Source organism: Camelus bactrianus, chromosome 25 (assembly GCF_048773025.1).
Source record: "Camelus bactrianus isolate YW-2024 breed Bactrian camel chromosome 25, ASM4877302v1, whole genome shotgun sequence".
NCBI lineage: Eukaryota > Metazoa > Chordata > Mammalia > Artiodactyla > Camelidae > Camelus > Camelus bactrianus.
In genome coordinates, this window is record NC_133563.1 from 38,222,033 (window position 1) to 38,236,662 (window position 14,630).

A 14,630-nucleotide genomic window follows, 5' to 3' on the forward strand; every position below is an offset into this window, starting at 1 on the left:
GTGGGCTCCCTGAGGGCAGGACGCCGGGCGAGGCGGCACTTCGTTTGTCTGGTGGACTCAATGTATCCCGGGACTTCAGGGGCTCTGGGCCAGCCTGCTCCCAGCACTACCTGTGCAGGTGGAAGTGGAGACCCCGCCTACCAGGGAAGCCACCCCTACCCGTCAGGCTGGGTCCTCTGCTACCCTCAGTACTAAGGAACCAAGCAGCCCCTGCTGATACTGGTGAATGCCTTCCTCCCCAGACTCAGTTCTTGGCCTCCAAATCCCACTGCCTCTGCACAGCCCGCGGGCTTGTCCTGACGCCCCTCCAACCCCCACGGGAGCCAAAAAGCACAAGACCACTGTCAGACAGCAACGCTCAGGGCCAGCAGCATCTGCACCTTTATCCACAGGCTGGGCGGCTGGGCCCAAGATACCACCAAGAATCACTCTATAAAACCCAGAGGAAACAAGGAAAAATTTTAAGTCCAAGGAATGGGGCCAAGGTCACGCAGAGAGGTCACTGTTATCAAAACGCTCCTGGTCATACACTTCCGCCACCACCTTGCGGCCAGCAAACCAGCGCCCATTGAGAGCCTGGATGGCCTTGTGAGTCTCGGAAGCCATGGAAAACTCCACAAAAATCTTGACAATGATCTCCGCGTCCTCCTCCTCGCCCTGCTTCTCCTGGTAGATGATGACACGGTTGACAGCACCAAACTTGCCACACTCCTCAGTCACCTCCCCCTCCAGGTCGTCATCGATGTCCTTGGGGTCCACCATGTTGCGCAGAACCATCACTGTGGACTGTGGGAGGGACAGCTGAGAGCTGTGGCTAGCCGGACCACCCGATCCTGCCCAGCCCTACCCCCACCCGCCGGCACCGCCGCCCACCTCCTGCTTGCGGAGGAGCTTCTGCATCACCATGTGGCGGGCGCTGCTGCCTGAGATGCTCATGTGTTCCTGCTCACTCAGCATCTCCGGCCGCTCTGACTCAGGAAACAGCTCCTCCTCCTCCTTCTCTTTCTTGGGCTCCAGGAGGCCGAGTGTCGGTGGGCTGGCCAGGATGGGGTTCACCACTCCCACAGAAGGAATGGTGACCGGAATGGGAGGCCGGGCTGGGGTCACACCTGCAGCAAATCCACCAGGTCCAGTAGTCACTTTCCCCACCTCTGCCATTCCCAAGAAGGAGCACAGCTGAACTGCTGGGGGCATGGAGGGCTCAGGCCGCTAATTAAGGGCTTCGGGCCCAGAGGAGAGGAGCAGGGGAAGGAGGAAAACTCTGACCCGCCCAGGCTCACCTGTGATGACTCCAGGGGCCTGGGCAGCCATGACAGCCTGGGGCAAAGCCCCCAGAGGCTGGGCCAAAGTCAGTGCAGGGGACACCAGTCCAGGTGTGGCTAGGGTACCCAGTACTGCTGCTCCAGCCACTGCTTCCTGCAACCCGAAAGGTCACTGTGCTTAGTCCCCAGTCTGGCTGTCTCCACTCAAAACCACTCTAACAGCCAGTCCCCAAAGGATCTGGGAGGGCCTGTCAACCACAATTGAACCCACAACTGCACCAGCCCTCACCTGAGCCGTAATCTTGGCTGTGGCTGCAGCTGCGGCCACAGCAGCAGCAGGCGGGAGGCCTCCAGGTGTAGCAGGTGTAAGCAGGGGCATGGGGGGTGTGACAGCCTTGCCCACCCGCAAGTACTGTCCACCCAGGTCAAAAAGGTTCATGGAAGACACGGCATCCTGGGACGACTGGGCCTTCTCATATTCTGCAAGGCAGGAGCAGCAGTGAGGGCCAACCAGTGTCGGGTGGGTCCCCGCCCCCCCGCCCCCACCCCCGCCTCCCCAAGCTCACCAATGAAGCCATAGCCCTTGTGCTTGCCAGTTGTGGGGTCTCGAGCCAGCGTGCAAGACTTGATCTTGCCGAAGGCCTCAAACACACTCTTGATATCGTCGTCTGAGAGGTCCTGGTGCACAGAAGCCACGTAGATGCGGTTGAAGGCTCGCGCCTCCTCTGCCAACTGGTCTATGATGGGCTGGGCCTGCCCTATGTTGCTGGGTCTGCCCACCTGGGAGAGAGGCAGATGAAGAGCCCCCAGTCAGGCCAAGCCTGGTCACTCAGGCTCCTGGCAGCACTGCTGTGCATCTCCTGGGTGACTAAAGACAAAGCTCTCCACACACCGACCCCAAGTTCTGCCTCCCTGGCCCTCACCTTGATGTTCCTGCCTCCCAGCATCACAGAGTTCATCTGCTCCAAGGCTAGCTGTGCAGCTTCCGGGACTTCGTACTCCACGAAAGCAAAGCCCTGGACACAGGAACACATTGTTAGGCCAGCAGAGCCAGGGCAGGGGCAAAGTGGGGCAGACCGACTCTCACCTTGTGCTTCATGGTGACGGAGTCCCAGGACATGTCAATGCTCTTGATGGGCCCAAAGGGGGCAAAGGCCTGGCGAATGGTGTCCTCCCCCAGCTCATAGTAAATGGAGCCCACGTAGACCCGGCACATGATGGCCAGTGCCCGCTGTCGCTGAGCTGCCATCTGAAGCAGGACACAAGGGGAGAGAGAGCCACTGGCTTGTGAGGGGGTGGCAGGAGGCTGGGCAGCCCATTCCCCTCCTGGCCCACCCACCGAGCTCTGCTGTGGGGAGGGCTCCCCACACGGCAGTGTGGTGCAGGCTCAGCCCCTGCAGTCAGGGTGGTGGGGGTCAGCACGACCCCACCCCATGGAAGGAAAGCCAGGCCCAAAAGCAGGACGTGGACACACCCTGGCCCACCCGGGTCCCAGGCAGACTGGCAAAGCTGACAGTGGTCCAAAGGCAGGGCCACGCGCCCTCCAGTCTGGGGCCAGGCACCCGGGTGGGCTGGGAGATCCTCCCAGGGTCCTGGCCAAGTGCTCCGACAGAGAGGGAAGGGGAGCTGCCCAGGCTGCAGGGACCCACGGGTGTGGAGGCAAGAGAGGGGGCAGAAGACAGGGCAGATACCGCCCAGAAGAGACCCCAGGGAGAGGGTCAGGAGCCTGGACAGGGGCTCCCTGGAGAAAAGACGAAGAGCAGCCACCGGCGCAGGGCCGACTCGGGCTGGGGCTTGGCGCTCTGCAGGCCCCCGTGCTGTGAACCCTCATCAAAAAGGGCAACCTACTCCTAGGGACAGCGGGAAGTGGCAGAGCCTCCAAAAGGAGAAGCCCCTGCTTGGGCAGACGCTGCCTCCACACTGGGGCAAGCTGCAGTTGTGCAGAGGGACCTCCCCATGCCCTGGAGCAGTGCTCCCGCCCTGCTGCCTCACGCACCACATGCCAGGCAGAGCAGGGAGGATCCCAGAGCCGCTTGCAGTGGGCCACCGGGAGGAGCTGGGCCTGGGGAGGAGACCACAGGCCTGGGGCAGGCCAAGGAGACAGGGACCTGGTTCTAGCCCCTTGACAGGGGATCCTGTGCCCTCATAAGGTTCCCTATAACCAGAGGCCAGTTTCTTTAGATACACCAAGTGGCCCAGTTTAGGCCAGGCCTCCCCATCACTCAGAAGGGATCCTAAAAGTAAGGTCCACATCTCCCCCAAACTAGATTTTCCCCCAAACAGGACATCCCACCTCAAACTAGGCTCTTAACAAATAGGCCTCAGGCTCCCTGCTGAGACCAAGGACCACCCCCCAAAGGTGGCATCACGTCCCCTCTCGCACCAGACACCCCAGACATGGAACCATCTGCCCCTCAGGTCAAAGTTCCCCAAGATAGGAGTACATCTCCTCTTTAGTGTGGGCTCCCCAACAGCAAGTGTGCCAAGAGCCCTCTCCCTGACTTGTCCCACAGACAGACGCTTCCTAGAGAGAACACTGGGTCTGTCCGGCCCTCAAGGACAGGGCCATGGCTCCCCATGAGAGCAGCATGCCCAGGGATGGACCCCAGAGAAGGCCATGTTTCCCCCTTCAGACTCCCCAGAGTGGGGCCTGGCCTCCTCCTTAGCCTGCCTCTGGGGGATGAGGGGCACCTCCTTCCCAGACTCCTCTGCTGATGGCAGCCAAGGCCACAGCCACAGTCACTGCCTGCTCCCCGGCCAGGTGGCCTCTACACCTTGCTGCAGCCAGGCCCGAGGCCCAAGTCCTTGTCCTTCCCTCTCTCGTTTGCTTGGGTGCCCCCAGCCCCCCAACCCATCCATCCGTCCTCCCTCCAGGGTTTGATGGGGCCGTGAGATAAAACCCTTCTCTCCTCGGGGGCCTGACCCCAACCCAGGAGCCCAAGCAGCCTGGAGACTGGCAGAGCTGGAGGCCCGGACGGTGCACCCTGTGCGTGCAGGCGGCATGGGTGCAGGTGGGCCTGGCATGGGCAGCTACCCTCCTGGCCGGCTGCCCTCCGCAGTTACCTGGCCGGTTAGTTTTAACGCGGGCCCTCGTTAGAGCAGAGCAGATGCAGGCCTCCCCAGGGGCGGTCCTGGGGTGGGAGCCCCCCACACCACTGGCCCCGCCACGCCTGGCGCTCTGCTGCGCTCGTCCCGAGCTGGCGGGCAGGGCCGGCTAGGGGAGCAAGGTCCCCAGCACGCGGGCTGCACTGCCCCCCTCTAGCCCTGACTAAGGACATGAGCCCCGGAAGAAGTGAGCATGTCTATTGACCGATTGCAAAGGTGAGAGAGGATCTCCAAAGCCCATTGTCACTGCTGCCATCTGAAAGACAGTAAAGACAGAGTTCAGTCTGTTGGAGCCGAGCAGTCTCCGCTCTCGTCACACCTCACGCAGACAGCGGCAAGGCCCGGAGTCCCCGCCCTGCCAGGAGGCCCACCTGCCTTCCCACACTGCCGGCCAGGGCCGGCCGCCGGCACCTGCCCGGGGGGGCCTCAGAGCCCCAGGTGCCCCGCCCCACAGCCTGGCCGGCGGGGGCAGAAGGAGGGGGGGGAGGAGGAGGAGAAGAGGAACGGATGGAGCATGGTGAAGAGCCAGAGCATTTCCTGGCAGAGTGAATGTCTGAGGGTTGGGCAGGGGCAAGGGGCAAGGGGCTCGAGGCCCAGGGACCAGTCAGCCTCACCCCGTCCTCTTCCCCACAGCTGCTGCAGCCTCCGGCCACACATCTAGAACAGGGCCCCGTGGAGGCACCCCCAGCCTGTCCTCTCAGTCCTGGGCCCCGGGCCGGTGGTTGGGACTCACTGCAGCAGGGGTGGGGGCCTGGCTGCGCTTATCCAAGGCCGTGGGGGTGGGGAGGAACCCCTCTACATGTGGCACCACCAGCCACGCAGCCTCAGGGCACATGGGCTCAGGGGTGACCTGAAGCCACAGTCTGAAGTCCAAGAAGAGGAGCCACCTGGGGAAGGGAGGGGGCGCAGGCCTACAGAGGAGGGGTGGGAGGGGGCCGTGGGCACTCAACAGGTGGGGAAGGCTGGGCCACTCGTGCCTCAGGGAGAAACCCGGGCGTCCCAAGAAGGAGTCCTTGAGAAACCGAGCACCACGACACCTTGTGGGGACGGCCGCAGGCACAAGAGAAGGAAGAGAAGGAAAAGGAGGTGGTGGAGGTGGCGGGGAGGGGTGGCCGAGGCTCCCCGGCCCAGGCAGGGCGGGTGGCCTCCGGCGGAGCCAGCACCACAGCCGGAGGGTGGGACCGGGCAGCTCACCTGCAGGTTGGTGAGCTGCTGCTGCTGGTGTGCGATGGTCTGCTTCACCAGCACGCTCTTGATGCTCTGCTCCATGGCGTACTTCTTAGCCTGCGAGAGAAAGTGGTGAGGAGCACTGGGGGGCCCGGCCTGTGGGAGACGGGCCTTCCTCTGCCCGACTGCTTCCCCAGGACCATGGTGCCCCGGGAAGTACACTCTCACCTTCTGGAGGGCCTCCTGCTGCTCAGGCGTCAGGGGAGGCAGTCCCAGCTTGGCGGCTGTGCTCTGCCCGTTCTCCATCTTGATGGAGTCTGTCCCCTGGTGGTGGGGAGCAGGGACGTCATTAAGAACCAGTTCAAGACCTCCTTCACAGGGCTCCAGCAGCCCCACCCAATCCATCTCCCCCTACAACTGCACATGGCCTCCAGCTCAGCCCGTCCCCAGAGACAGAAAGGGCCTAGCACAAACTCTCTCCTGCCTGGCCTGGACGCAGGTCTGCCCACCTTACATCCCTATGCCTGTCGCAGGCCTGTCTCCTCCAGAACGACGAGCAGGACACACACTGAGGCAGGCAGGTACCCTGGGGGCCCTTGGCCAACCCAGAGCTGCTGCAGGCCCCAGGCCCCTGAGGTGTCACCAAGACAGGCAGCAAGTAGTCAGAGGGGCCCAGCCCTCATGGAACCTGTCCCACACTGAGAGAGCTGGCCTCAGCCAGTCTCCGAGGCAAGGGTGGGGACCAGAACTCTCTGGATATACTGGGACTCACTCCTGGATGGCCTGACACCCAGGCCCTCACATCTTCTCACGGCCCTAGCCATGGCCACGGACTCGGTTTCCCTACTCCGGATGGGTTTTGGCGACCAATCAGAGAGCAAGAATGGGCAAGGGCCTCCCTCCCAGCACACCTCTCTGCAGTACCATATCCCCCATCCCCGCACACTGTAAACAGTGCCCGGACAGTTGCTGTCCTAGGCCATGACAGCCCCAAAGGAGGGTTCCAGCCCACTTTCGCCAAACTCCTCCCTGGGCTGACCTCAGTGCCCCGGGAAGAGAAGCCAGGAGCAGATCAGATTGGGGGTGGGGGGCGCAACACCAAAGTGGACACCTGCCAGCACCCTAGGCGAGCACAGGGACGAGGAGATGCTTTGGCGGTAGTGGTGGCAGGCTCCCAGCCCACTGCAGACCAGAGGGGCGCTACTAGGATTATGTTTACATGCCTTCCATCAAAATTCATTTCTAAGCTCTTTGCAGGGGGAGGAACACAACTGTGTGAGCTGGAAGAGGAGCACGGCCACCAGACCAAGGAGGGCACTGTGTCAGGGATCAGAGCACACCTGACTATCCAACAGCTGCTCCAGAGGGGATGTTCTGCAGCCCCCAGCACCAAGCCTTGGGAAAGACAGCAGAGAAGAGAGGCAGGCCCCCAGCACAGGAATGATGAGCAAGGACAGAAGTACAAAGGAGGCAGGAAGGGGCTGGCTGACACAACCCCCCAAAACCACCATCCTAACCAGCTGGAGTGCTGGGTTTGTTTCCAGCACAGGGTCAAAGGGCAGAAAGCCCTGGAGGCCCCTCCTCTGGTGACCCAGTCGAGCTCCTGGGAGGCTGTCCTCTCTGCTCTCAGAGCTGGCCCCAAGCCCAGTTCTCCTTAGTGGAATAGAGGCCCAAGAGCCAGGGGCTCTGGTTCGAGAGCAGGCTGTCACCATGGTAATCAATGCCAACCCCCTCTCAGCCCCTTAGCAACTTTTCAATCTCTTCTTTGTCTTGATAAACAAAAGGCCCTTCTCCTCCCAACCAATGGCTGGCTGGATAGCCAGCCAGGGTCGGGGAGGGCTGGCTAGAGGGACAACCTGGCCCCCTTGCCCATCAGCTCCAGCCCCCATAACTTCCCAGGACCCAGGCTGCATACCATGCCCCTCACCCATGTGTGCTGGCAGGCCTGTCCCCAACAGGCCTCCAGGCCACCTTGTTGAGCCCCTACGGGAACCCTCTGGAGGCAGGTGCTGCCATGGAGAAGCATAAAGAATCTTATTACCCAGCGACAAGGCCCAGCTTCCCCCAAAAGGACACACACCCCTGGGCCAGGCGACCAGAACAGGACAGGCTCTCCCACGCCCAGCTGGAAGCCCTGTCCCAGCCCCCAAGACCTGTGCTTTGTTTTATATGTCATTTTGCTTTGCTGTTTTATTCAAATTAGAGATCTAAAGTGAAACTCTGTATCTCTGGCTCTTCACAATACTCTGTATATTCTGCAACAGCACGTCTGCCTTTCTGCAGGACACCAATGGCTAAGTGCAGGCACCGGCCGAGGTGCATGCCCCACCTGACCATAACCACCATCTGCCTGGTGTCTGAAGACAAACGAGGCTGTGACGCACCACAGAAACAGGGCAGACGCTAAGTGAAGGCAGGGAGGAGGAGGCTGGAGCCAGGCCGGAAGCTGGCCAGCTGGTGAGACAAGCATCTCCGCCCAGAAGGCAGAAAAGAGTCCCTTGGGCTCCTCCCACCCCATCCCTAGCCAGGTCTCTCTGGGCCCAGGGACACGCAGGCAGGCGGGTGGGCAGGCAGGCAGGCGGGCGGGCAGGCAGGCGGGCGGGCCTGAGGGCAAGAATGCTTAAGGTCAGTACCTGTGGAGGTTTCCATTTGTCTCCCGCTGCCACCACTGCCGCCGCCGGCTCGGACCCCCCTCCTTGCTGGCCATTGACCTGCTGTAGGCAGGAAGGAGATGCTGTAACGGACATTAAAAAGACCCAGCCACCCAGGCCCTCTCTCACCTTCCCTAGTTAAGAGCTGAGCTCCACATGGACCAGCAAGGGAAGCCAGGCAGGGACACAGGGAGGGACCAGCTCTGATTTGGCCCCTGAACATTCCTGACGCTGCCCCATCCCACCTCACCCTGCCCATTCCTCCAGCACACCTGCAGCTGCCCAGCGCCCTGGCACAAGGGGCTGGCCTGGCAGAAACCACAGGAGAAACTGAGACAGCCCCAAGTTGGCAGCTAGTCCCCAGAAGGGACAGAGAGAAAGCAAAGCTGGGCTCCTGCCCCAGGCCAAAGGAAAGACACCCTCCCCGGGCCTAGAGCTGCTCTCTGTCCACACAGCTGAGGTCCTAAAGATCAGTTCCTTTCCTGCTAGCAGGCTGGGCCAGGCCGGAGAGGACAAGATGACAAGGGTACACATGGCTGTCTCCCTCATTCCCTCCTGAAGCAGACGGGGACACCTCTCTAGTACCCTGTACGTTAGGCCACCCACAGCTCAGCGTCAGTCCCAACGCCTTCACCTGGGCCAGGTGGCACGCCCCTCCTGAAGACAGCTCTGAGGACTGCCCTCTGAGTGGCAGTGCCAGGCAGGTGTTCTGCACATGTAAGCCTCCCTCCCCAAGCAAACTGCCCAGGGCTATCTAACTCTAGTAGAGTGGACAAGAGCTTGGCCACACCCAGCCCTCCCCAAGAGGGGCTATGGAGCACTGCCATGAAAAGCCAGCCCAATAGAAGAAGGAGCTTCTGCCGCAGCTTAGCAGGGTGTCAGGGCAAAGAAAGGCCAAGGGCAGAAGGGGGACAACATCACAGGTATGAGATCTTAGCAGAAAGGCCTTGAGACCTTCCCCACCTTCTCAGAAGCCACACAGCACAAACTCACTCTCAGCTCAAGGACACATCCCAGACATCTGGAACACAGGGGGCAGCCATGCCCATCCTCGGTGCCTCACATACAAAGCCAAAGGCTGGGTTGACATGGCCAGAGCATGTCTCAGGAGCTCGAGCCTCAAAGGAGAGACGGCATGCAACCCAACTGCACTGGAGATATGGCCAGTGTCACGGAGGCTGTGGCCAACCCAGCCCTGATACTTGCCTAGAACCCCTCTGAACTTGGCACCACTGCTGCTTACACTGTGCCCCAGAGAGAGACCAAGGAAAGGGGGGCCCTCTGCCACAGGCCCCACCCAGTGGGTGAACGGCATCTGGGAACAGGGTCAGAGTCTAGCTTTCCCCCAAGTCCCCTGGCAGCCCTTGGAACACACCCAGAGCAGAGGCTGCCCCTTAAAACCCATAGCAAGAGGCCTCTTCATGTCTGGGGATGCAATCCAACTATAAGACCCCTGTGAATAGGGTCAACTTAAGGGCACATTTATAAATTACTCCCTATTCTCCCAAATTACTGTAATAGTCAACACAGTAACCGGGACAGCACTGAGATCAGAATACAGCTTAGAAGAGACTTCGCAGAAAAATTTAATCCACAAGGGACTCCACAAAGGACATGTCACCCCATTCATGGCAGAAACAAAGTCCCTAGGCCCATGGAGCCTAGGGGTCCATTCCAAGCAGATGCTAAGAGAGCTTGGAGGAAATGGCCATCTACCCTCACAGCCAGTCACATGCTGGCCTCCTAGGGCAATGAACACAGCCGGCAGTGCAGTCATAAAGCCCCCAGCACCAGGCAGCAGTGCGTTGAGGGGCAAGAAGCCCGCTCTGGGGTGGGGGAGGGGTGCAGCCCCTTGATTCTGGGACACAAACTCCTAACCTGCCACTGATCAACAGCCCAGGGCAAAAGGATTATTTCCACTAGAAAACCAGAAAAGTAAGTACTTAATGTCTCCAGGCGTAGGGCTCTTCAGGCCTGCCTCCGGGGGCTGGCAGGAAGATTCGGTGAGCAGCTCTAAATACTTAAGGCAATCTCAGTACATGGCAAGCAACCCATAGGGTTTGGTGATTATTAGTGTTATCATAACAGCCAGAGTCAAGTCCCCACTGCAGGGCCTTCTGTTTGGTCCCTTCACATGGTGCCATGCGGTCCACTGCACGGCCAGGCTCTGTGCTGGACACTGCAGATGCAGCACAAGACAGGACACATGCCAACCAGCACCTACATGAAATCATGTCTGTAGCTAATAAGCGCAAAATCAAGCACAGGGTGGGAAGAAAGGGACTACAAGGCATACTCGGCCACAGCAGCCAGGGAAGTCCTCTCTGAAATGACATGTGGGCCGGGACCCACAGAAGGAGAAAATAAGCTAACGTGTCCCTGGGGAGAGGAGAGGGTTCCAGAGCTCCTGCCAGGTGGAACTCAGGGATGATGATCCCAAGTGGGAGTAAATCCAGGTGTCAAAGGAAAAGGCTGTGGCTGGGTTCTGCAGCCGCCAGGTGGACGACAAGCCCAAGTGAGAAGAGGCACTTCTGCATCCTCCTGGGTTCTTCTCCACCAGATCGCCGTCAGCTGGGTTCAGTGCCCCTCCATCCCACCTCCCACGAGAGCTGAAGCACAGCTTAAGACAGCAAGCCGGGGGGAGGGTATAGCTCAGTGGCACAAAGTGTGCTTAGCAGGTACGAGGTCCTGGGTTTGATCCCCACTACTGCCGTTAAACAATAAATCAATCAATCTAGTTCATTACCTCCCCACCTAAACAAAGACAGCAAACCAACACTGCTCAGCATGCATGGACCACCAGACAGAACATGCTCTTGCTACGCCCAACAAGGACAGTAGAAAAGAAGACAAGCCTTCTAGAAGCCTATCCATTCAAAAAGTTAGAAAAGGAACGTGTTAGACCACAGGCTGGACCTCATTTCCAGAAGCTGATGAGGTAAGCCTGGATCTTTACAATTTATATGTGCCTACTAATATACATACATTAACCTCTTGAGGACTCAGATGGGCACTGAACATTCTTATTGAAAACCCCAGCTTAGAGTTCAGGCTTATTGCTCACGTCCACTACTAAGAGGCCACCTGCATCTGGCACTGTGCCACAGCAGAGCTGAGCTACAATTCCCACCTCAGGCCCCATGAGCAAGGGTGCTGCAGGCTCCAGCCTCCAGCGCCCACCAAGGCCGGGGCATGGTGTGCATGCAGCTCTGTGATGCCTGGGGAGACGAGGCACCCACCTTCACTGGCGTCTTTTCCACCTCCACTTTCCCAGGAGTTTTGGTCCTTGTCTCCAAGCCTCCCTCCCTTCACCATCCAACTCTGGTGACTTCACAGTCACCAAGTCCTAACCTTTCCCTCTTCTCTAACTTTCCTCTCACAAAGGTAGTTGCTTCTGCGGCTTCAACAGGAAGCAAGATGTGGCAGAAAGAAAAAGACGTTGGCCAGACCTGAGAATCACACACTGGGCCCTCCTCATAGCCTGGGGCCTCTCTCTCACTGGGAGTCAGTTTCTGCCCCAGTAAAACAGGTTCAGCCCCCTCACTGGGTGTCAGCCCCCACCTCAGGGCTTGGCCAAGGCAGTCTAAATACACTCCCTGACCCTCAGATGTCTCTCCTATCTGTTCAGCCTCCTGCCACCTACAAAAGTTGCCTTCTCAAACAGGCCTCACCACATCAGTCTGAGTACAGGTTAGGGGGAGGGTGGCAGGTAAACAAAGGGATGAAGAACCGTGTGAAGGGTCCAGGAAGGGAGTCAGTCGCGTAAGCCTGGGAGGAAGAAGAGTGAGGGAAGACTTCACCACGGAAGTGTTGTGGTTGCCCATCTATGCTAATCACTCCACGTGACTGCAGGGAGGTGAGCACTAAGCAGGGCTGGAAGGAGTCCTTATTCTGGGTGTCCACACCCTACCCCCTACCCTCCCAACTCCCCCAGCACGGCTCCTCTAGGAACCCAGTATATGGACACCCGGGGCGGGAACTGGTCTCCAGCGCCCACTAGACCCCCGAAGAGGGCAAGGGCTGCCTCTAGTTCCCCACTGTTCCCAATCCTCGCACAGTACTTGGGACAAAGTGAATGCTCAAGAAACATGTAATGAGAAATCACGTCTTCCCTTTCTGAGTGGGAACTGCAGGATGGAGCCCTTGTTAGCTGGTAACCATTCTCCGCTGAATATCTGCGGAGAGCAGATTCACAACTGTGTACGCAAGAAACCAAGGCCACCTTCCTCACCAGGCCCGGATCCCCTCCTACAAGCCCCCGCACGCTCAGCGGCCCCCTTCACAGAGGCGGGAGCAGAGACGCCAACACTCTCAGGAGCTCCGCCTTCAAGTCGTGGACACAGTCGCACCCCGTCGGCGGAAGGGAACGACGGCCGCCGGACCCCACCCTGAGACCGCCCGCTGGGGCCTGGCCCGCCGCACCGCAAAAAGACCCGGTTCCGGGAGCGACTGGGCCCCCAAGACGCAGCTATGGCCCGAGCCGCCCGAGACCCTCCCGCTCTGGCCGCCGGAAGTTCAAGCTTGCGGGCCGGAAGCTGCGGCCGCAGGCCAGCCCCCAGCCTCGTGCCCGCCCCCGCCTCGCGCGGCCAAAGGCCGCGGGAGCTTGCGCGGGGCCCGGGAAAGACCGCCGCGTCCCCGGGGAGCCCTCGGCGCCCAGGCCAGGCCGACAACCCGCTCCCGCCACGTGAATAGTGGCCCGCGGTCACGGGGGTTTTACTTACTAGAGCTATGGTCGCCGTCGCCATCTTGCGCCCGTCGCGGCTGTCGCGCGCGCGCCACACGCTTCGGCTTCTACCGCGGTCTCGCGCTATCTGGGCGCCGGCGAAGACGCCCTCGGAAGGATGGAACTCTCGCGATAAAAGGTGCTTTCTCCAGAGACGTGGAAGGAAAAGGGAATGAGCTTCCGGTGCCGGGAGAGACTGTTAACGCTCGGAGAAGGGCGGCCGGAAGGGGCGGGGCGCGGTCGGAGGCGCGGAACGCTGTCGGGGAAGCTGTCGGGGGCGGGGGCGATGGCCGGCGCACTCCGCCGCCCCACCCTCCGCCGGTGTCAGTCCGGCCCCATCACGCTGTCGCTTCGCCCCCTCGCTGCCCTCTGGCTGCCGCTCCATTTCTCAGCCTCCTTCACAGGAAGACGTAGGTGATGGCCCTCCTTGGCGCCCGAGGCAGGGCACAGGACGGCCGGATCCCCTCCAGGGCGTGAGTTGAGAAAGGTGACAAAGAATCGCTGTATTTCAGACTCAGATTGCGAGATGCATCTCCTTTGCATCATAACAGCTCTGAATGTGCCTACCCATGGATGGGGTGTCCTCACTTAATTGGCAGCATTTTCTCTTTCGTAGTGGTTCATAAAACAGTAGTGCATCTTAAAACTGATGGCGTCGTAGAGACAGTGGTGAGAGACAGGCTTGTGACCCAGTCCCGTGGGAAAGGCATGCGCGGGAATCTCCTTAGTTCCCGAACTGTTTGAAGGCTCCAGGTGTCCATCCTTGGCGTGGAGCTGCCCCGGACGTTTGCTGCCTGCCACACCCAGTCCGAAGACCCTAACTCAGTGAAGCTCAGGCCCTGAGAGTGCCAGCTTAGCAACTTTAGTCTGCCTGAGGCAGCAAGGTGTCTCCCCCAGCTAGGCAGGTCTCTTCTCAATCCTGGGAGAGTGTAACATGAAATACAGACGCCCCTAGCAAAATACGACAATATTTTCCTCATCTCCCTTCCCTCTAAAATGATAGGGAAAGGATTTTATAAAGTCAGAAACCCCTGAAGACAAACAGGTGGACTATTGTGAAACTGGAGAAAGTGGACGGTGGGAGCTGCTTGGGCATACTGGAGGTCAGTGTCCAAGTCCAAGAGGTGGCTCATGAAAGTGCAGTTGTGAAAAGAGACTCCAGACCTCAACCTCTACCTGCAGTGGCTGGGAGGTGAGCCAGCAGAGGCGCTTTCAGGGTTGGCCATTGAGGGCATGTCCTATTCCGTAAGTGGGGGAATAGGTGAAATCCCCACCCTGTCTGCCACGTCCAGCCCTGGCCCCCAGCACGTGTCACCCACAGTCCTCAAAGAGAAGTGCACCTCTCTGTAGTAGCTTCCAACTCAAAAGGAAAGCCTGGCAGCTGGGAGGTAGTCAGGAGAATGGCCTGGCTAGATCCCTGACCTCCACACTCACCAGGCAATAAGCCCCAACCACTAAGATCATCTCATCTCGCCCTTAAATGCAACTGGGCAACCCAGGATCACCAGACATGTGAGGAAGAGGACAAAAGCAAAAAAGGAAAAGGGGAGGGGACTCAATGAACAGAGCCAATAAAGCAAGCAGAAGAAGGAAAAGAGAACAGCTAAAACCGTGTCCTCAGAGATGTTAGAGAGGATGTTGCATCCAGAAACAATAAGAGGCCATGGCGGGGAGGGGATAGCTCAGAGGTGGAGCATGTGGTGCTTAGCATGCACAAGGTCC

General features: G+C 59.6%; 1 protein-coding gene across 6 annotated transcripts; it reads right to left on the reverse strand.

Moving 5' to 3' along the window:
• Nucleotides 1–358: 358 nt before the first annotated feature.
• PUF60 (poly(U) binding splicing factor 60) lies at nt 359–13,277 on the reverse strand. Of its 6 annotated transcripts, none has more exons than XM_074352830.1 (12): nt 12,907–13,277; nt 8,168–8,245; nt 5,763–5,858; nt 5,562–5,651; nt 4,573–4,623; nt 2,350–2,511; nt 2,186–2,278; nt 1,829–2,042; nt 1,552–1,742; nt 1,281–1,416; nt 874–1,109; nt 359–786 (listed from the first exon to the last, which is right to left on the reverse strand). In XM_074352830.1, the coding sequence occupies exons 1-12, from the start codon at nt 12,928–12,930 to the stop codon at nt 487–489; spliced, it is 1,671 nt and encodes a 556-aa protein (XP_074208931.1). In that variant the 5' UTR covers nt 12,931–13,277; the 3' UTR covers nt 359–486. The 6 variants fall into 6 exon arrangements, with proteins under 6 accessions (XP_074208931.1, XP_074208930.1, XP_074208934.1 ...); XM_074352829.1 differs by having other exon boundaries at nt 8,168–8,248; nt 12,907–13,273; XM_074352833.1 differs by lacking the exon at nt 8,168–8,245 and having other exon boundaries at nt 12,907–13,271.
• Between the last annotated feature and the right edge of the window lie 1,353 nt (nt 13,278–14,630).